The 22,991-nt window shown below is 38.7% G+C and overlaps 1 protein-coding gene across 1 annotated transcript in view; it reads left to right on the forward strand.

The window, feature by feature from the left end:
* Window positions 1-22,991, forward strand: part of TPK1 (thiamin pyrophosphokinase 1) — a 316,605-nt gene that overhangs the window by 104,613 nt on the left and 189,001 nt on the right. Inside the window, exon 3 of the mRNA XM_084306926.1 lies at window positions 15,880-15,949. Within this exon, the coding sequence (XP_084163052.1) occupies window positions 15,880-15,949 (70 nt within the window). The remainder of the gene's footprint in view (window positions 1-15,879; window positions 15,950-22,991) is intronic.

Genomic DNA, 22,991 nt, shown 5'->3' on the forward strand with positions numbered 1-22,991 from the left:
GCAGTTAGTGGCAGAGGTGAGTGCTAGGGTCAGCAGAGACTTCTCACAGTGATCCTCTGCTGCAAAGAGGAGGCTGAGTCTTTTGCAGTAGACTGAAGTTAACACACAATTCCCCTGCTCTCCAGTTTCTTGAAAGCCCTTAAGGCTGCATGAGTGATAGCACTGCCACCTCTACAGCTCACTGAGAACAGACTACCTTTCCCAAAGGCTTGTTTGGCCTCCATCCTGTGCCTGCCTGCAATTTGACAGGAAATATTGCGTTGTACGGGCTTTGAGAAACTGCTGGCATGCACATGGTTCAGGTTGATAGTCTCATCACTGGTCAAGTGTCAGGACAGTGCATGAGCTTATTGCATGTTGATAGAAAGAGCAAGACAGTTCTCTTTTTATTCTCGCTTACCGAATGGGAACCTGTCCTCTTTTCTGCTTTCTATGAGTATATTTGTACAAAAAAAGCTACAAAGTCCGTGCTTTTCTCGTTATGCTTTCTACTTTGTCTGTTCTCACAATTGCTAAATGTTAAGTGAAGTAAAATAATTGTGCAGTTCCTAAAGCAGACTCTGAAATAGGAAGCAACAGGTGGAGGGAGAAAAGAAGCAATGGAGACGGTAGGTGAAGAGGAGGAGTTGAACTGCATTTAGATGTAATGCAGTACATGCGATGAAAAGTGAGGCTGACAGAGGGTATTTGTGCTGCTGTGAGTTGAGGTGATGTGTGGCTTTTGAAGAGGGAACAGATGAAATGCCAAAGGGGGAGTTATTAGTGCTCAGTAGAGACGATGAAGAGAGAAAGAGCAAAGGTGTGTAGCATTAGGGCTTGAACTGCTACGAGTACCTTGTATTTAGACAGGGTGGTAAGTACACAATATGGTCTGAGTTCTGATGCTGTGCTCAGCCCAGGTAGCTGCACTGAAATCAGAGCCTCCTCAGAGGGTGAGGACCTGCTGTGTACAGGAACCTCTCAAAGTTTGGCTTAAAAGCAAATACCATTCTGTGCCCCTCCAGATAAGCCTTTTAAAGCTGTAGAAGTTAGGAGTAGGGTTGGCTAAGGGAAGAATTAATCACATAAAGGGAAGTTTAACCTACTTCAGTTGTTCACAGCTATTGATTTTGATTTACTAAAAGAGCAACAACATCAAATGTTTCTTAGGCAGGAAAGCTAGCTGTTAAACCAAATTTCTGAAACACTTTTTTCTGCCAGGGGACTATTGATAGGTTGAGCTGTGACTTCATACAATTCAGTTTCACCTGTGCACAAGGTAAATGAAAGCACATGAAGTTTAGTTTAGCTTATAAAGATGGCAGTTTGATCAGATTTTCATTGTTCACAGAGGAATTGTTGCATCTTTAAGGAAAAAAAAAATACAAAATCTACTATAAGCTCTGGTGACTGTTTCAGGCAGGTGGCAAGATCTTGTGCAGTTTAAACACTGAGACAGAAGGTCTTTTTCTTCACTGGAGAAACTATGCTTGTTGTCTTAATGGTACAAATGCACCATGTAGCACCTTGTGAATCAAGGAATCAGAGATGGCTTTTGAAGTCCGTGTGATAGTATCACGTGAAATTAGGTCATGGCTATTCGTGCCCCTTTCTAGGTTGAACAGGCCTGCTGTGCTGGGTGTTTTACATACACATACTGCAGAAAGACAGCTGACAACCTTAGGGGCTTAGTCATGTTATATCAAATGAAGAACAAGATAAATTATTTTCTTTTCACTAAGCCTTTTAGGAGGAAGGATTCTGCTTTAAATAATCTGTTGCTGAATTGGTTTGATTGAACTTGACCTCAGGTATCTTAGCTAATGCATGGCCAGTGGAGATGTTTGAGAGTAAACTAATAGGAAGTAGAGAGGAAATAAATATTTAAGGTGAATTGAGGAAAGTCCTTCCTTACCTGCTAATGTATGCTTGTTGTGTTGTTGTTGCTGTTTTTTATGCTCTTTTAACTTTCAAGATGTAAGGTTTCAGTCTGAGAATTCCCCAACATAGACCAAGGGAAGCCAACAGAGGACCTGGTCAAGAATGGATGAAGAGGAGAGGGAAAAGAACTGAGCATCTGGGGAAGGCAGGAATGCTGTTCCTGTGAGCAGGGAGATAAGAGCTAGGTAAAAAGACTGACTTCTGCGTAATTCCTGTGCTTTGAAGCCCAATAACTAATAACACTGTAGGCTCCAAGAAGTTGTGAAAGATGAAAAAAATATTAAACAAGTCAAACAAAGTTCTTCTGAGGCTGCACCTCAAATACTGTGTTCAGCTTTGGGCCCCTCACTACAACAAGGACATCGAGGCCCTGGAGCATGTCCAGAGAAGGGCTGTGAGCTGGTGAAGGGCCTGGAGCACAAGTCCTGTGAGGAGCAGCTGAGGGAGCTGGGGGTGTTTGGTCTGGAGAAGAGGAGGCTCAGCAGAGACCTCATTGCTTTCTGCAACTACTTGAAAGGAAGGTGTGGGGAGCTGGGGGTCAGCCTCTTCTTGCAGGTAGCTAGTGATAGGACTAGAGGGAATGGCCTCAAGATGCACCAGGGGAGGTTCAGGTTAGAAATTAGGAGATGTTTCTTCTCAGGAGTAGTCAGGCGTTGGGATGGGTTGCCCAGGGAGATGGTGGAGTCACCATCCCTGGGGGTGTTCAAGGAAAGGTTGGACATGGTGCTTAGGGACATGGTTTAGTGGGTGACATTGGTGGTAAGGGGATGGTTGGACCAGATGATCTTGGAGGGCTTTTCCAACTTTTATGATTCCATGATTCTGGGAATGCCTGTTTAAACCAGGGCAAGTGCAGGAACACACTACTTTAGATAAAAATGTCACATGTTCTAAATTGGTATCTCCAGCTCATCTGGTGGGTAGTAGCACGGGATTGGTGCAGTGACCTAAATCACATTTGAAAATTTTGTCTTCTGATATTTTCTGTTACTGATATTGAAGTGTTTATTATGTACAGAGCTTGTAAAATAAATAGAATATTGATTTATTATTTTTTTTTGGTCAACATTTGGCTGATTTAAATAAAGATATATTAGATACAGTTAGGTTAATTTTTTCTCCCACACTCATAAGCCATGTTTCTATGGAAAATTTGAAAGGGTGATAATTTTCAATTAAGTAGCGACATTTAAAAAGAATACTCCCTATAGCCAGATTCAAAGCTACTGTGAAGTTTTTTGGGTGTTTTCCCTGAATCATTGAACCATTTTGAGAATAAAGACCAACATGATATCACGTGTAATGCATTACATTTTGAGCAAGATTGTGTTTTAGGATTTTGTTTGTTTGCTTATTTCACTGGGAATGTGTTTCTTAAAGAAGATTTTCAGAATAAGCTCAGGAGTGCTAGATCTAAGGTTTTATTTATCGAATGTACAGGTTTCAACTACAAGGAGCAAATAGCCCCAAAGAAGAGGCCAGTGTTTGTATTCAGTTGAGATTAGTTGGTTTGACTTACAATCAAGGGATGTCAAAATGCTTCCATGCTAGCATTACTTAAGTAGGGGAAATAATACAGCTAGGTAGCAGGCAATTTAAGCAAAACAAAGAATGCCTACCTTCACAGCTTCCATAAATTCACCTCTGAACTTCAGACTTTAATGAGAGAGACTTAAGCCCAGTCTCTCTTCTTCAAAAACAAATACATATATATGAACCAAAACAAGAGCAGGAAGTCTTTTCGTATTGCAATTTTAGGGCTATTTATCTTCAGAGCAGATGGAAACTAAAAGCCTAAAGCAGCAATCTGTGGTATTTTGATAATAAAATCACCTGCAATGTCCTGATCATTTTTGTAACTGGAAATGAGATATGTACAAATCCGCTACTAAAAATATATCCTGAATAGTCCAGAAGTTTGCAAGTTTTTTCTAAAACACTGAGCAGTTCAAAATGCAGGGACTGAAGTTCCCCACTGAGACTTTACCTCTCCATTCATTTTAAGCCTTTCTCCCTTTAGGAGACCTTGGGGAACTGCCCAAGATGCTGTTTCATAAGCAGGGAACGAGCTGTGTCTGCTTGGCACAAAGATCTATAAATGGATTACTTCAAACGAGTTACTTGAGGCCAGCAAGTGAACAGCATTCTCACAATTCCCTTTCCCATCACATGCTGTGGAAGAACATCAAAATTAAAGTTTTAGCATTTCAGTAGTTTCCATGGCAGACTAGAGAGATCTGATGTTTTACTGATATTAAATGGATTACTAATTGTGTGGTTCTCTAAATAATACCTAAATCTCATGTCCCCCAAAATATGATGTTAAATTGTGATCTTCTCACTATTAAAATTCATCTGAAAGGCTGGATTTACCTCCAGTAAAGTTATTTTACAGTGTAATCTTATGTTTTACTGCTATCCAGTGTGATGTAAGCTTTCAGGTCCTCATCAGTTTTTGCAGTAAAACTGCCAACTCGTATAGGCTTTGAACTGGGTCCTAATATAGCATGCATGAAGCTTTTGGTTTTGCATCTACTTTTTAGTTATGACTTAGGCTTTGAACATCTCAGTGCTTTGGTGAACTCATGAGATTATACTCCTCAGCTTCATTCCCTCCTGGAAATCTGTGTCTTAAGTGTGTATCCTCAGGAGAACCTGCATATAAAATTTTCAATGAAAATTCTTGGCAAAAGGCAGATGGTGGTGATTTTTTTCTTATCTCGGAGGGAGGAATAGAGGACACCTTGAAAACTGGTACAGCCTGGTGTTCTTCCCACAGGCACGTTGTGGATGATACACAGATTGTATTTTACAAGCACAACCTCTGATTCTGCTTACAGCCTTGCTATGAAGAGAGATGTTGAGTGGAAGTTTATTCCCCTTGAGAACACAGTTTTTTTCAATGAATTCTAGATTGTCTCCTAGAAATATTTTTATTTGGAAATTTCATATTGAGGATCTCTCACAGCCTTATTAAAGGGAGGTTTTGAAATCAATGTACTTGTTTCTTCATCACTTTTATGAACTGTGAAACTGCTGCTAAGCCATCTTAATTCAAAACCATACTGTTTCCATATGGATTTTGATATTTCTGTTCAGGGAAGATGGTATTGTTTTGTTTTGTTTTGTTTTGTTTTGTTTTCCATTTGCTCTATTTGCAGAGAATTCATAGAACCATAGAATGTCCTGAATTGGAAGAGACCCAAAAGGATCATTGAGTCCAACTCCTGGGTAACCAGTGACCACCCAAAAATCAGACCATGTGTCTGAGCATTGTCCGAACACTTCTTGAACTCCGTCAGGCTTGCTGCCACGACCACTGCCCTGGGGAGCCTGTCCCAGTGCCCAACCACCCTCTTGGTGCAGAACCTTTTCCTAACACCCAGCCTGACCCTCCCCTGTCCCAGCTCAATGCCGTTCTCTCGGATCCTGTCACTGTCCCCAGAGAGCACAGATCAGTGCCTCCGCTTCCTCTCAGTTCAGACAAGAAATACCATTTTGCATTCAGAGTAACATTTCCATTCTTTCAGATTTCTAGCCTGGCTTGTTGCTGACTCCACCTGTCCAAATAAATGGTCTTTGTGTCCTGTGGTGATTTAACATGTTGGGTCATCCATGTAACTCAAAACTTCCCCAAAGTGATTGGTTTTGGTGACTGTTTCTTTTGAAAATGTTAACTCGGACCTCTTATTTTAAAAATGAAAATATCGTATCTTATTCTTCATTATAGACTTTCCTACTCTTTTAAAAAGTACAAATAACAAAATAAATATGTTTGACAAAATTACAACATAGACCTGATCTGTCATGTCTGTCCGTTAATTTATACTATCTGAACTTCCTTCTTGATTGTTGGAAGATCTGGCATAAAGAAAGTACCTAGGAAGAATTTTGTTTCCATTTTAAATTTATTCTGTGTGGCAAGATCTTGGGGATAAAGACAGTTCTGATGCAGAACTCGTCTCCTCCTGAAAGGTGCAATACTTTTTATATATCAACATTATTGTTCATTCTTAGAGCTGTGTTTAGGTGCCAGTACCAGAGCTATACCAGTGCAAATCCATCACTTCTGTTGATGTCATTCTGGCCTATGTAAGTGGAAATACCAGTGTGTATGTACTTGTAGCTATTGCAAATATGAAATAAACCAGGTGAGATTACATCTACTTCATAGTTGATTTTATTTTTCCAGTTTCTTGGGAAAACTTCCATTGCCAAAATTTGAGAGTTAAGAGAAAAGACGTGGGTCAGTCAAATACAGGGGATAAAACTGTTATTAAAGAAGTTGTTACCATCTACCAGTGTTTTAGACACTGGTAATTGCAAGATGCTGGCTTATATTGAGTGTTTCAAAGTATTAACTTAATTTGGTCTAGTTTCAAAATATGTGCTCATTTCTCAAATTAAGTTGGCTTATGCTGCCTTTAAAGAACACCCCGTAAAACTTTTTGTTGTTGATGTTCAGAGTGAATATTTCCTTCTTCTTTTGCCCATTTCTCTTGGTTCTGTTTTTATTAGTTTACTGTTGTTATTGTTTGGTTGAAAATCTATTGAACCATTTATCTGTTAAGAGTAGGGAAAAATATCTATACACAAGACTACACAGTATAGCTATAGGGCAACTATATTGTGAAGACATTCATAATATTGCCTATTATGAAGAAAATACATTACAGAGAGCAATTTCATATGGATTAAGATTTTTGTTGTTGTTGTTGACACATATTTCCAAACAGCTTTTAAAGTAAATTTATTCTTTTAAATAGCTTACACAATTTTTCAAGAAAGTGTTGGTGCAAGCTTGATTTGTTTAGGAATCTATGCATTATAATATTCTTCTTTAAAAAAAAAAAAAAAAGAGTTTCTGACTTTTATGTGTTCTGAAATTTCCTTAACACATGAAAGTTTTTGTTACTGTGATATATACGGTTGTCTAAGAATCTATTCCATGCTGCTAAGGAACGGTGTGTATTTTAGTAGCCTGAGAATTAATACATTTTGTGCTATTTAAGATAACTGTGTGATTACTTTTTTTGATGAGTTGTAGACTACTGCAAATCCAATTTAGGCGAACAAAATTTGAAATATAAATGTGTTAGCTGAAAATATTTAATCATAGTCATGAATATGAACTTATCATGCACAATGCCTTACACTTGCAGGTTGGCTTGAATTATTAATGTATATTGTTCAGTGGAAGCAGAACAGACAGTAGCACTAACTCTGGTCTGATGAGGAACATAGTTATGTTGGTGGTCTTGAGCAGCAGGAGGTTATTTCTCTTTCTTCGCTGCCTTGATGCTGCCAGACACCCTTTTCCATATGCTGCCTCCCTGCCTGCCCCATCTTCTGTTCACTGTAGGACAGGGAGTGGTGGTTGCATGGGGGTTGCTGCTGGTAACATTGAATCAATGACACATGACCAAAAAATGAGCTTTTTTCATATTACAGCTTGGTCCTTTGTGCAAACGTATATGTTCTAAAACTAATGAGTTTTATTTTTTTTTCCTTTTTGTAAGAATAGAATTTGTTTGCTTCTAAAGTTTGTCTGATAACTATTCTGGCTGGCAATTAAAATTGCAGACAGCTGGGTTATTCCATCACTTCTGTAGCTGTTTATCTTCATTGTGTCAGAAATCAATGTTGCTACAATGGAAACCATGAAATGAAGAAATAAAAAGTTGCACTCAGAGCTAGAAGTCAGTGCACGTTACACTGAATTATTAAACAATATAATTTTAAAACTTCAGAAATAAAATTGATGTTGAAGCATCTCCATTTAACTTGCTAAATCAGGTAATGGATGCAGAAAAAAAGCTCACTGCACTCACTTTCAGTTACTTTACGTTCAATTATATTTTGATGTATGTGTTTGTTTCAGGTTTAGGACACCAGTAAGACAAGTTACAATAAAGTTTTGTTAGTGAGGGGTGTTGTACTTATGAAGCAATAAAAGAAGATAGTGTTTGACAGGCAACCTGATGGGATACATTATGAAGGATAGCAGCCATGGTGTCTGTACGCAGTTTGATGTTTGAGGCTAAGCAGATTCTTCACCAGGGTTCATGGTGACTCCACCACCTCCCTGGGCAACCTGTTCCAATGCCTGACTGCTCTTTCTGAGGTGAAACGTCTCCTAATTTCCAACCTGAATGTCCCCTGGCAAAACTTGAGGCCATTCCCTCTAGTCCTGTCACTAGCTACCTGTGAGAAGAGGCTGACCCCAGCTCCCTGCAGCCTCCCTTGAGGATGGCACGCTGATGAGAGGATGAGGACCTCGGGTGCCAACTGCACGTGTCCCTGGGAAGAGCCATGGTCCCGGGTAGGTCCCTGCCCAGTGGGGCCACTTGCATGTTTGTCTGCAAACCAGGATCCAGCCCAGCCCCTGGGAGACCTGCCAGCAACAGGATACAAAACTGTGATCGTGGAGAGCTTGGACTCCTTTTCACCCTGAAAAAGAAGCGCTTCAAGGCACAATTAGAACCTACCTCTTACATTTCAGCAGCATGTTTGATTCGTGAGGATCTTTGATGTGACAAATTATTCTTTAAAGACAATCAAAACAAATAGTTTAGCAGGAAGAAAGGATTAACATCATGCACTTTAGTGCATTTTTCCTTTTTTTGGTATGTGTGTGTGTATCCCAATCAGTGTTTTTACTGTTACCTGGTAATAATAGATGTATGCTCAGGGCAAAAAGAAAAGCTGATTAAATGTTACATTATTGGTTTAGCTGTCATTTTTCAAGCAGAGCGTAAAAAGGAGGAAATGAAAAGAAATAAACTTCTTCCTGATTCTTTCCCCAGTGGCATCAAGACACATAGCCTTGTCATAAAAAGGTCACTTAGATTTTAGAGTAAATGATGGCAACAAGTACTTTGTTTTATGTCTGGGCTCCGTCCTTCTGGCTTTAGCTCTGAGACAGCACAGGGCTGCTCCCACTGCTGGGGCTTGCAGAGCATGTTTCAACCATGGGTGTGAGGCAGCTTGGCAAGCACCAGAGCTCCCTATCTTGACAGAATGTGAGAAGAATGACAGGAAAGAAAAGAGAAAATCATATACTAAGTGAGGGTTGCAGGAATATTAAATCTAACATCTGACAAGAGATTACTTCAAACCCAGCAGCCTTGAATATGAATCATTGTAATGAACTCTGCGTGGAACTGTACCTGAAGACAGTCCAGAAACTCAGTCTAGTGAAAACATAGTTGCTCTCTTGCCTCTGTCTCTGACAGCACATTACTCCGGGTCTATTTACTGATACTCCAAGTTTTTTTTGCTTGCAGTTGTGGTTTTTGGTACCTAAGAATTTGTTTTGAAAAAGGGTCAATCTTGTCTTTTTTTGTTCTTTTTCCAAAGTGAGCATTGAGATTTTAATATTTTTAGGATGTTTTTGTTTGTTTAAGTAAGTTATTGATTTGAGGATTGAGTAACTTTTTTTTTTTTTTTTTTTTTTTTTGTGAAGGGGAAGCTATTGTCTGTGAGGAAAATTAAACAATTTTCCCATTGTTTCATTTCTGTGTGACCATGTTATCTTGGTATTGAATGAACATGCCGAGAAAAGAATAATTTTTCCTAATTCATCAGCACATTGCTTCCTTCATTGTGTTTTCATATTTAATTGCTTAATGAATCCTGCCTCTTCTTAGCTGAGGTCTCTATGACTTTTACAGCTCAAAGTGGAGTGATTAAAGATGTGCAGGAGTTTTGCAGGAAACATATAATTACCTTGCTAGATGTGCAGTAATTTTTCATCTGAGATTCATAATCCGTTCCATACAAAAGCAGGCTGCCAGCTCTAGTGTTGGCGAACCTTTTACTTACCTTCCCTGGTCTTTTATGTGTGTTGAGCGATAGAGATTGTATAGAAGTCAGGTACGAGACATTGGTAGCTGAGGGGCCATTCCTGGATACACAGACAATTTAAGAATTTGTAAAACTGCAAATTGTTCATGGGCTGGAAGTATATATGTAGAACTGCTAATCACCACAGGCAGAAAAAAAAAGAAAAAAAGAAAAAAAAAAGAGGAATTTTTGGTGACATCCCTAATGGGCACAATCCTAGGAAGTGCTGAATAGTCCTACAGTCCTTCATTGACTTGCAGTAACACAAAAGTGTACCTGTAATAGCAGCTTAGAAAGTACCTGTTTATTTCATTTAATTTCACCTGAATATCCTGAGAGCAGGTGACCTTCTTCATCCTTTTATTTAAATTCCTGTGGACTCTTGCACATTTAAAATACCAGTGACAAGAGCTAAGCCTTTTCAGTTTTAGACAACTTCACTTAAGAATAGACCTAGTTAAAATAACATCCAGCTATAAAAGCGTCCAGCTGCACAGCAGAAGACTACTGTGGACTGACAGAGAGGTGAATTGCTAAAAGAGTGGGAAAAAGTGCCAGAAGAAAGATGTCTGTGTCGAATTGTATTTGGTATATAATAGCAGTAGCATATAGTCCTGATAACACAGGTAGAAGGAAACACATTGGGGGGAGGGAATAGTTTGAGATGCAGATATATCCTCTGGCTAGCAATCTGCAGCTGTACAGAGCTGTGGATTTGTCAAACATGTTTTTGCAGTTTCTGTGGGACAAAGAAGAAAAGAGAAAGCATATAAATACGGATTATGCATTTTGTTGTTGGAAATTGATATTTTTAATTAATGCTGAAACAAAAATGTGTTAGCCAAATGTATCAAGCAAAGCGAGCAATTCTCTGCATATCTACTACATATTATCACTTTTATATTACTGCCAAAGTTCCTAGTTGTTAATTATGCAGTGTTCTCTTATGTGTAGATTATGCTGGCAGGTTAATTATGGTTACCAGGTTACTGAATCAATAAGTGAATGAGGAAAACATTGCATACCTAGAAGAATTATGTAAAATTAGAAGAGGAACATGGGGATATACTAAGAGAGTTTTAGGAGAGATGTCATAAATTTGAGTTGGGACAAAGACACGGGTCAATTTCAGAATTTTGAAAAAAAAAAAAAAGAAAAAAAAATTATAATTGCAAGGAATAATAGATTTTTTTTCCAAAATATTAGTACTTTGTATAAATAAATGTATTCCTTTTATTCCATTTTATCCTTTTTATACCCTGATCTTACTCACTCTACAAGAATATCACCTGTTCTGTACAGACTTTTCCCCTGCCTGAATCTGCAGGACTCTTAAATGTGTGACAAAATACATGCCTTTTTTTCTACAAAAAACTCAGAGTGAGGACTTTCCTTTTCATGTTTGATATGCTGTTCATATCCTGTCTCACAGTTACAGGGAGTTACTTGTATTTACTAAAAGAGATTCTCTTTGCTTTCATTATTGCGTTAGAATATTTTTTGTATTCACTAGCAGCCCTAAAATTTGCCTCTAGTCTTCTGTTAGGGAGGGACTGTGTCAGTGGTTCCTACCATAATAGACACCATTTAAAATGAACGTCATTACTCAGAAGGACTTTGGTTTCTTCATTCCTGTTGCCATCTGAAATTCTATTAGAGATGCTGTGGGCTACTAATACATTTTTGACATAACTCCTTCTCAGCATAGGCAGAACTGACGGATATTTAGTCAGACTGCAATTTCAAACGCTACTGGATTGAGCATTTGCCACTTCCAGTAACTTGGGCAGCAATTGTTGGCCATGGCATTGACTTTGCCCTTTTACACTCTTCCACTACTCAGCACAGTGAGACAGATGACTCCTGGGTTAGGTCTCTTGTCCGCTAGTAAACTGAATGACGCTGGAGTAATATCAGATATGAATGTGAAGCATCGAGATGCGTGGTAATCTGACAAACTGAGCTATTTCTGAGGAATGGAGCTTATCACAGAATATTCAGGTTGGAAAGGCTGTAATTGTCAGTATTTCCAAGGAGTGCAGACCTGCACATTGAGCTCATGCTGCAGTGCACTTGTGCCCTTGTGCTCTCTGTGTCACCTTTTCTCATCATACAAGCATGAAGCTGTACCTTGGGGCTGTCCAGCTGAGCAAGGTGGCTAAGGGCACGTTTCCTCTGCTTCCAGCTGTGCTGGTTAAAAAAGCTACAACTCCCCCCCCCCCCCCGCCCCGCAAGTCACGGTGTCTTCCCTGGCGGTGATGGTCCTCCTGACCCGTCAGAGCTCAGTGAGCTACTTGGACAACCGTTCCTTAGTCTGGTTCAGTTCACAGAGGTGAGATTATCCAAAATCCTTTAAATAATGTCTTTACCAACATAGTTCTTTCTGACTTGAATAAGTTAGAGAGCATGCAGGACACCTGGCAAATGTGAGGGCTCTTCAGTTATGGGATAGTAACCTTTGGAGTCAGAAGAGAAGGTGTGTGCAAGACCTGCCATAATTTTGGTTGACCACATAAGTTATTCTTCCTTCTCAAAGCCCTGCCATCCATTTTGGTTGTGCTGGAAGATAACTGTCTTTGACTCTTGCAACCCTTAGCATTTCATCTGTCCATGTATTTTTTCACCTTCTCATTAGTGTTTTTATTTTTTTCCATCTATTTAAACTGTAAACTTCTTGGAAGAAAGTATCTCTGTTTTCACAATGCCAGGCAAAACAAAGCCCTGATCTTGTTCAGGTCCTTCAGTTTCTGCTGAAATAATTAATGAGGTTTTGTGTGAGCTGTTACGGAGTGTCTAGAGACTCTTAGATTTGCCTTCACAGTTGCTGTGCTGCACCTTGGCCGAATTGTTGTTTGTAAAGCAATTTTTGTCCCTAATATAAAAGACACTGTATAAAATCAGTTCCTATTATCTTTCCATATAAATTTTCCATCTGTATTGTAAGTTTAGAATTGCTGACTATCTCCTTAAATACTTCCAGATAATAATGTTACATGTTCTTCCAGCTAATATAAATCATTACTTTTTATCAAGCAATGCTTGGTGGTGGTAGAAATAATATGATTTACTGGCCTCCAGCCAATCAGTTAATTACCTGCTAGTTACTTAAAGCACTTGGGGCTTTGGTTCGTTCCAGTGTAAGTTATTAACTTGGTGGTAAAGGATCAGTACCTCATAAATAGTTTCTCTAAATAACTGTACAATGCTGCTGAAGTGATAAGAATAAATATGTGAGGGAAAACTTTAAATTCCAGTTACATAAGGTGACTATTTTGATTTAAGATATCAAATATCAGCCCTGTATCCAGCATACAACTGTCATAGTCTTGTTTTTAGGCACCTATTGGTCTTTGAAAGAATCTCAGTAGTTCACATATACTGGACTGAATAAAGACTGACTTTTATTATTTTTTTTTCCGTAATACTCAGTTTCTTTGGGTTTTGGTCATGTGCTTTTGAAACAATGCCAGCTGTAGTATTAGGCCAGGCATAGCTTTTGATAAGTTCATTGAGATACTTTACAATAGTTAAGGCTCTGTCTGTCTTAAAGCAACTGAGACAGGTAACAGTCTTTTTTGTGTCTCATTTTCTGTATCTCCTCCCTTTTTTTTTTCTCCACAGAAATCATAAGCCACTTATTTGTTTAAAATATGGGAGAATAGATTAAAAAATCACTGTTCTCAGAAGGAAAGGGCTGTGGCTCTGTTTGGCTGGGGAACCATCCTTTAGGCAGCTTATGTACCTGAAGTTAGAAAATAATTTTTCTGCAGACTTTGTACAGTTTGGGTTACAAAGAATGTCTCAACTGATAAATTGCTTTTGTAGCTCCAGGGGAGAGAAGAGATTTTGTAATTGGTAAGGTCCTAGGCCTTGCGTAGATCTATTATATCTGCTAAATAAAACGATGGGCAAGATAGCTAATTTAAGGACAGATATTACAGACTCTTTGCAAAGGACTGTTACAAAATTGTGTGAGATGAACTCCCTGAGAGAACTTAGCAAATATGCCTAGGTGAAAGGAATTACATTAATCCAGTTTCAGTTGTAACCTCAAGTGAGAAAAGTTAAAAGCTTCCTGTCAAACACAGGAGAAAAAAAAAAAAAAAAAAGGATGTTCTTCATGTCTTGTGATGTTATATTCATCAGGATGGGTGAGGAACCTGGCAAGAGCCTGAAGCAGTGAATCACCATTGTAAATGGCTGGCCGGCTACCATTATTTTGAAATTATTTCAGCTAATAAGATTTTTCAAGATCAAATCTGTTTGACCTTGCCTTGTTAGTATGGGTTTGAATGGTGGCTGAAAGAAGTGAGAGAAGTAGGATGAGGAGACAGAACAGAGCACAGTCTGCACAAGGAGACTGAGAAAAGTAGTGCTTACAGTAGTGGGCATTGTAATTATATGGATAAGAGAGATAGGGGTCATGAGAGCAGGCACAATGCTAGAAAAGATGCTAAGAAGTTTAATGCTAGTTCTCCAGCCCTACAGATTCTTACAGCCTGCAGCAAAGAAGCTGCTGTACCCAAAACTACCCATGTGATGAACTGGCAGCAGTTGTGCTGCTCTGCTCTTTTGTTTCTATCAAGAAGCCTCAGCCAAGGTTGCATTGTACTGGGTGGTGGTTATAACATAAAGAATATTCCCTGTGCTGGGAGTTCAGCAGAAAAATGAAAAAGAATGGCTTAAAGAGGAGAGTAGATACAGAGGTGCAGACATGAATTTTGTTGTCCAAATTTGTATAGTGTGGCTAAGTTGATTACTAAGCTAGGGAGAGAGGCCAGATTTCCCAATTAATGAGTGCCAAGAGGAAAAATGTAGGTTTGCATCACTGTCGAGAGACAATTCTAACTGAAGGAAAAAAAAAAAGAAAAAAAAAAAAAAAGACAAAAACAGATTTAGCTGAAAATTGGATTCTCAGCAGCAGGAACTGCCTGAGCTGATTATTTATACCTTTTTTTTCCCAAAACTATGGCAGGCTGTTCTTTTTCTTTGCCTCTCCTTGTTTTTCTGTTCCCCTCCACAAATACTGTGACTTTCAGTCCTCTCAAATTTACCATCCCGTCTCTCTTTGCTCACAGAACTGGAAGGAATTCTCTGCAGTAGTGCAAAAGTGATAGCTTCTTTCATCCTGCACACTGAAGTTAACTAACTTGTGCGTCTCTGAACAGAACTGATAAAGACTGCTAAGACACAGTGGTCATTTTCAGTCTTCAATAGCTTGTCATATTTTAAAATTCTTGTGAAAGAGCCATGTGTTAGCTAAGTGATTCCTAATAGGGGTGCTTGTGAATAAAATATACCAAATTATATCTGATTTTACAATAATAGTGTTAGAATATTTTTTTTTTTCTAAAATCTAACTTAAGTCTAATAAAGGGATCAATCTATAACAGCACATCTGTGCTGGTTTAAGTCAATTGGAATTAGTGGCACATGCTCTTTGCAGTCCCCAGATTATGTATAAGCACTGAAAATGGTTGTGGTTTTGTTCCTTTCATACCAGGAATGTTCAAGATTTAATGCTCAGCCGTAGCTTTTACATCGGATGATTTATATCAGATGATTTGAGCAGTCTGTGGAGCAGTATAGGAACTATAGTGTTAGTACTTCTATGTGATGGGGGGGGGGGAACAGCGATTAACTTGCCTGATTTCTTTTTTTTTTTCTGGTTTTATAAAGTCACCATTATGGTTTTTGTACCTGGGTGAGAAGATTGTTAGGTTTAAGGTGCAAGTTCTAACTTGCTTAGACAAGTATGTGTGCGATGATCCCTTTTCAGGTTTTGAATATTTGCCCCCCATTTAATTTAAAATGACTGAGTACTAGGTTAGGATAGATAAAAGCTATTTGGAGAGTGCAGTGGCATAGTCAGATGAAGAGTGGCATAAGTCTCACAAAAACAGTTCATGTAAATTTAGAGAAAGAAGAGAATTAGTCAAGCGTAGAAAGCTAAAAGCCATATGAAATTTGAAGTTTACTCCCTACTCTGCAATAGACACTGAGTTTACACAAAAATTACAGCAAATGAGTAAACTGTTTGTGTTTTTTGTTTGTTTGTTTGGTTGGTTTTTGTTCAAATACCAATACATTGACGCTCTGTTTCTTCACTTGCAGCTGCACTCAGAGCTTGTGTTGATGGAGGTGCTAATCATCTATATCACATCACAGAAGGAAGCCAGGAAAGGTATGCTAACAATAATCATGATGTCATCTCTTCTAAATTAAAGTAAAATGTGGAGGAACGGGATCTGATCACTCCAGTTACTGAAGTAGCTGCCAGCTCTGTACATGATACTTTAACAAACTGTGGCCACACGGTAGAAGTGAACAAAACACCCAAGACCAATATGCATATGCACAACTCCTGAGAAAACGCCAAATTAGTGTATTGTACTACAATTAGTTTTCAATTATGAATGTTTTTTTTTCATACCCATAGGTTGGCTCATACTTAATTTAATAATTTTATCTTCTGCTCAGGTCTTCAGAAGGTGAGGCTTATTTGAAATGTTTGGTGTAAAGGATTGATTAGCTAGGAACACAAAGATCAGCTAGAACTGGATTCCAAAAAGTACTTCTTCCTTGAAAACTGTTGCAATTGTTCTATGCAAGGGCAGAAAAAGAGTGGAGCGCTGACATCCATCTCACTTTGCATGACAGCTAGCTGGGCAGCAGCTATGAGAGTCATGTAGTAGCAGGTAGTATAATGCCTTCTCTCCTATACCTTTAATTACTTTTCCCAACTAAAAGTTTAAAAACACATAGGTAGCTTAAAATACCTTCTTTCCCTAAGCCCACTGTTTATAGCTTGTTTATAGCTCTGTTTTCAATCTGTCTTATTTTATGCCTCCATTAGAGCTAGGGCTTCACTGAAGGCTCTGGAAAAACTTGTGCTCTTAGCAAGGGATGACAAGAGGAACATCTGATATCTCTCACCAGGCACTGAAACAAACTATGTCCTCTTCATTCCTCTTCTGAGGCCTTAGAAACAATCTGCTTGCACTGTGAAGTGAGTGGGTACTAAAATAGGATGTCTACTTTTTCTTTTTAGTTACTACTGATTTAGTGTCAGGACTTCATACACATTCAAAAGCAAGTACAGAGCTTGTGTATAAATGTATGCGCCAGTAGAGGATATAAATTTGAAAGAGGAATCATAGAAAGGCTTAAGTTGGAAGGGACCTTAAGGATCATCTAGTTCCAACCCATGGAACCCATGGGCAGGGATGCCACCCACTAGATCAGGTTGCCCAGGGCCTTGTCCAACCTGGTCTTGAACACCTCCAGGGATGGGGCATCCACAATCTCTCTGGGCAACCTGTTTCAGTGCTTCACCACCCTCTGAGTGAAGAATTTCCTCCTAATCTCTAATCTAAATCTGCCCTCTTTTACTTTAAAACTATTCCCCCTTGTCCTATCATTATCTGTCTGCGCAAAAAGTTGCTCTCCACCTTTTTGATAAGCCCCCTTTAAGTACAGAATAGCCACAGTGAGGTCACCCTGGAGCCTTCTCTTCTCCAGGCTGAACATCCCCAGCTCTCCCAGCCTTTCTTCACAGGAGAGGTGCTCCAGCCCTCTGATCGTCTTCATGGCCCTCCCCTGGAGCTGCTCTAACAGCTTCACATCCTTCTTTGTTGGGGGCCCCAGACCTGTATGCAGCACTCCAAGTGGGGCCTAATAAGGGCAGAGCAAAGGAGCACGATCACCTCACTTGACCTGCTGGTCATTGTTCTGTTGATGCACCCCAGGATGCAGTTGGCCTTCTGGGCTGCAAGCATACACTGATGGCTCATGTCAGGCCTTTTCATCTACCAGAATTCCCAAGTCCCCTCTGCGGGGCTGCTCTCAGCGTGTTCTTCTCCCAGTCTGTCCTCATGTCTGGGATTGCCCTGACCCAGGTGCAGCACTTTGCACTTGGTCTTGTTGAACCTCTTTATGTTCACATGGACTCACTTATCAAGCTAGTTCAGGTCCCTTCGGATGGCATTCCTTCCTTCTGCTGTATTGATTGCAGCACCCAGCTTGTGTGTCATCTGCAGACTGGCTGAGAGTGCACTCGATCCCATTTACTACATCTTTGATAAAGATATTAAACAGTGCTCGTACCAAAATACATCCTTGAGGGACACTACTTGTCACATAGAACCACTGACCATCACTCTCTGGGTGCAACCATCAAGCCAATTCCTTACCCACTGAACGGTCCACCCATCAAATCGATATCTCTCCAATTTGGAGATCAGGATGTCATGTGGGACTGTGTCAAAGGCCTTACAGAAATCCACGTAGGTGATGTAGCTACAAGATATATATCATTCAAGATGATGTATCTTCCTGTCCTTCAAAACAAAAATGAAAATTCGAGAGGAAGACTGTAGTGTTCAAATGGAAGTTAACTTAAAATTGGTCACCTGTGAGAATTTTATTGTCTGAGATCTATGACTGCTAATACCCAGACTGAAAACTGTTGAGCACTACCAAATACTACGTGTATCCCTTACATAATCTTCTATTTCTCTTCTCCTAGTAGTTGCTTGCAGAGCCATGCACACCTTAATCTTGAATACAAATGGAAATTTTTTTGACTTGCAGCAAGCGGTTCTCTTTGATAATGGAGACACAAAGACTCTTTGATAATGGAGACTCTTTCCAAGGAGACACAAAGGGAGAAAAGAAGCAACGTTTTAGAGCTTTCATTTTAACTTCTCCTGTAACCCATTCATCTCTTCTGCACACCTTTATATTCATATTAAATAAATATAATTCAGGGGAAAATGGATTATTATACCTTGGCTGAATAGTTCTTTCAGTCTTACGTACTTGGCCCTTGGAGTATTTCTTTATCTTTTTACTTTTCTTCTTAATTGCTTTGGGTAGTAGGTATATTTTACCTTCAAAGTGATTCTTATGAAATAATAATAAAAAAAAAAGGACCTGCATAATTTTAATTTTTGTCTTTAAAGATATCATGCTGCTGGAAAGAATATTCATTTACTTCTATGAAGCATTTTCCCTACAATTCCCTGTCCAGTGTTATTAAATAACTGTCTGCTCAGACTCTACTGACATGTTAATCTTTTTTTTTAATGCTGCCATAACCTTCTGTTTAAAATTCTGTTTTATTCAAAGTCTTGATAGCTAATTGTATTGTATCAAAACCAAAAAAAAATTTAGTCCTTTAATTTTAGAGAGATTATTATATGCAAGAGATTTGAATAAAGAACTTGATTGATATTTTTGGCTTGATTCTCAGTGACACCTGAGATGTCTTTTTGCTGCTCTGGCAGTGTGAAGAATCTTTTAGAATCAGAAGAAATTATAATAACATTCTCGGAAAAGGACAGCTTGCATTTTGGGACTCTTATTTTTCTTCGTTTCTTCGTTTGGAGGTAAGTGAAATTGTTGTTGGTATTTTGAAAGGTCCATTGCAAATTCCTAAAAAAATATAGGTCTGGAAATGAAGTCAAGAGATCTATCCATCTTTTTCCTTGCCTCAGGGTGAAAACAAACCTGACCATTCCATTTTTGACAAGTCTAGGTAGCCAGTTCTTAAAAAATCTTTTACTGGGAATCCCTCCACCCCTATCCAGCTTCTAAAACAGACCCAGCTTGTTTGGTCTTCCCATATAGGTCACCATTTTATTGCTGTTCTTGGCCTCTCTTCAATTAGGACAATTAAGAGAGTCTGTATCTGTCTTAAAGTGCTGTGGCTGAAGCTGGACAAGAGGCTCCACAGGAGACATATCCAGTGGTGAACAGTTCTTTAACTTGCTTCTTGGGTCAAGTCAGCCTATGCTTTTGAATGAAAAGCAGCAAGTGCAGATTTAAAGACTCACTGCTTCCTGCCTCTGTGCTGTCATCTACTGGCAAGAAAAACGGTGAATAGGTTTCTGCACCATCCATCAGTATCTTGACTTGGTTCTGTGCTTGAGTGGTTCACCTCTTCCCATCAAGTGAAGGAAGTTCTCACCTTTCTGCTTCACAGCTCTGCGTAGACTGGATTAGCAATGTGTTCATGAGATTAGATCTGTAGTTCATGAGATTAAAGTATATAAAGCGTTACACATCTTACTTTTTTTTTGGTGTGTATGTGCGTGTCATTTCTATGATGTGTTTGTTTTGCCTATAAATTCATGTGAAAAATAATCTGAATCCCAATTATTGGGGAGGGCAAGTGGCAGAGGAGTAATGAGATACCCTTCATTTTGGTAACTACTTATGAGGAGAAATCATGCTGTTTTTTTCTCAGTGGTGTGTTAAAAAACAAATTACCTTCTAGAGCAGGAGAGGCAGGAAGAGTAACCAAAAGGGCAGGAACCTTTTCTTTAGAGATACCTATCCATGGGCACTATCTGTGTCAGGGACAGAGGAATGGCAAAAGAGAAGAGACTGACTCCTGTGCTCTGTTGCTTTATTATTATTATTATTTTCTCTCTTTCTACCTAATAGCCTTTCTAACTGTGAGAGTTTATTTTCCTTAGACTACTGTTTTTTCTTTGTTAACATCTGTTCCCACTTAGTAATAAGATTACTGCTAAACTGTTCTTGATTGCTAAACATTTTCAGCTAATCAGAGTTAAAGGTGAGTTACTGATCTTTTACACTGATTTTTTTGCTCTGCCTTATTCTGTCTGCCTTTCCTGCCCTGTTGTGTATTTCTCTGAATCCCTATGAAGCACTGTTATCCACTTCAAAGTTAGGTCCCTGCTTATCTGTATCACACTACAGCAACTTCTTTCTCAACACTTTCTGATTAAATCTTAAGGCATCGATTAACCTCTGTGTCACTAGCTTTGGGGTATATGAAGGTGAAGACACATCGAAAACTATCACCGCATTGGCACCTGTAAAAACGATCATTAGTACTTGTGTCTCAGATGCTGTTTTCCAGAGAGATGTCAAATCTGTTGTGTACTCAGGTTTTGCAACTTTAAGAGCTTTAGGTCAAAGCGGTGAGCAGTGGGCTCTGTAAGAGAAAAGATGATCCTATCATAGGAATACTGGCTATCTGGTATTTGGTTTAGTATTGCAGTGTATCTTACTGTGCGACGTGAGGTGGGGTGCCTGCAGTGGTTAAGGATATTACTTATGCTACAAATCCAGTTTCTTTCTGTGAAACGCATGAAGTATAAGAGTAGCAGTGAAGCTGAAATGATTGTGTATTATGATGTAGCATTTCCTAAATATAAAACATACATGTGATGAACTTCACTGACGCATAGAAATCCAGTTGCTACTATATAATTCATCTCTGAACCAGACATGCAGCAAGGCAGCTCTAAAAAGCTCTACATGTGTATTTGAACATTAAGAACAAATTTGGTTAAATATTTTAGTAAATATTTATAAGTTTGTAAATATTTTGGTACATATTTTATATAATTGTATATAAATGTTTAGTATTATTATATAATATTATATGTAATTTTGTTAATATTGTCAAGCAAAAGAGAAACAGTGGGGCAGCATCTAGCAATGCCTATAAGTAAAATGAGATCCTTTGTCTTGTTTCCTGAATAACCTTCTACTCGTGGAAACGTGGGTCCCTAATAGGATCATAGAGTGAGAAATTCAGATATACTTCAATATGTTCCGTATTGGATTAGAAATAGGGTACTTATGAAGGTAATTAGCCATTGATGTAGCTTAATGTAGGGTTGAGAGGAATTCTTTGCTTGAACTCTTCAGATTAAACTGGGTATTGCTTTTAAGCCATCTTATATTCAGGCAAAATTTAGGGCACTGATGCAGAAAACATTGGATGATGTTTTCTTTGTATGGAGTTATACTAGAAGAGTACAATGACCTTTTCTTGTCTTTAAAATCTATTCATTGTATGTTTTGGAGAGGATGTGAGATGTGATGTTTTTTCTTTATTAATGTTGATAAAAGGATATGTTTCTGTAGTGTTTAAAAAAAAAAAAAAAAAAAAAAAAGATAATATTGGCTTCTCCAAAACATCAGGGTCAAAACTATTTTAAATGGCTTTTCTGCTGTTGCTGGTGGTGAATAATTCTTTGAATTCAGGGATTACAGTCTAAAAGCCAAGAATGTTGAGAGCTGAGGTAGTGCTTTATTTGTCAAATGGCTTAAAGAAATCTTTTACGTCAGACTTTTTTTTATGTGACCCAAAGACTGTAATGTTTTTTAAAGATCAAAATCGGGATCTTGAGTTTATCTTATTAGATGTATCAGGAGTGTCCAGAAAACCCTTCCCTATCTATAGTCTGCTCCTTTACCTGACTTGGGATCCATCTTTAAATCCTAGAAAACTACCAGCCAAGAAAGAAGAAAAAGATGAGCCCATTTGGAGTTGCATCATGTGTTTGTTTTAGGTAGTGCAGGTCAGAAATTCTCAATATCAAGGTATATTAGAATCATATACCTTTTGACTTTTTTCATCTACATCTTCAATACAATTACTTTCACTCACAAGTTTATATTTTCAAATACATATTTATTCCAGTAGGCATGTGCTTTGTAGTTCAAAGTTTCCTAATTCAGAGTTTATTTTGGAAAAAAAAAAAAAAAATCCTTTCAAGAGAAACACATAGATTCAGTCCTCAATTTAAGCTAAGACTAACTTCCTGTAATAGTAGGTATTTCTTGAAACTACTAGGGCAATAATATCACTAAGCTATATAAGTATATCAAGCTTATTGGGTCTCTGAATCAAATGATCACAGAAATGATGAGAGGTGAAAATGACTGGTGCTTTTGAACAAGATTTACTGCTGGGTTCCTCTTGATATTAAACATCAGTATAAAGTCAGACCAAGAGTATGTATTCCCTGGAGTTATTGATTAAGTCATTATAGTTCTTTAATTCTGTTCACTTAGTCATCCAATGCTATAAATGAAGAATCTGGGAGTTATGCAGCCATAATTCAGATTCTGTTGAGAATTTTAGAAGGGGCAGAAGAACAGTGTTCTGCAGATCACACCATGGGAAGATAAGTTTTGAAGGAGATACTGGTGGAAGCATCTGTAAAAGCTGTTTTAGAGTTAAGTTTGCTTGGAGTTGCTTGGAGATCTACAAAGATGGAGAAAGACCAGATGTATGAGGAGCAGCTGAGGTCCCTTGGTTTGTTCAGCCCCAAGCAGAGCAGGCTGAGGAGAGGCCTCATGGCGGCCTGCAGCTCCCTCACAAGGGGAGTGGAGGGGCAGGCACTGAGCTCTGCTCTTTGGGGACAGCGACAGGACCCGAGGGGATGGCATGGAGCTGG

This window comes from Netta rufina (genome assembly GCF_964035555.1).
Source record: "Netta rufina genome assembly, chromosome: 2".
NCBI classification, from domain to species: Eukaryota; Metazoa; Chordata; class Aves; order Anseriformes; family Anatidae; genus Netta; species Netta rufina.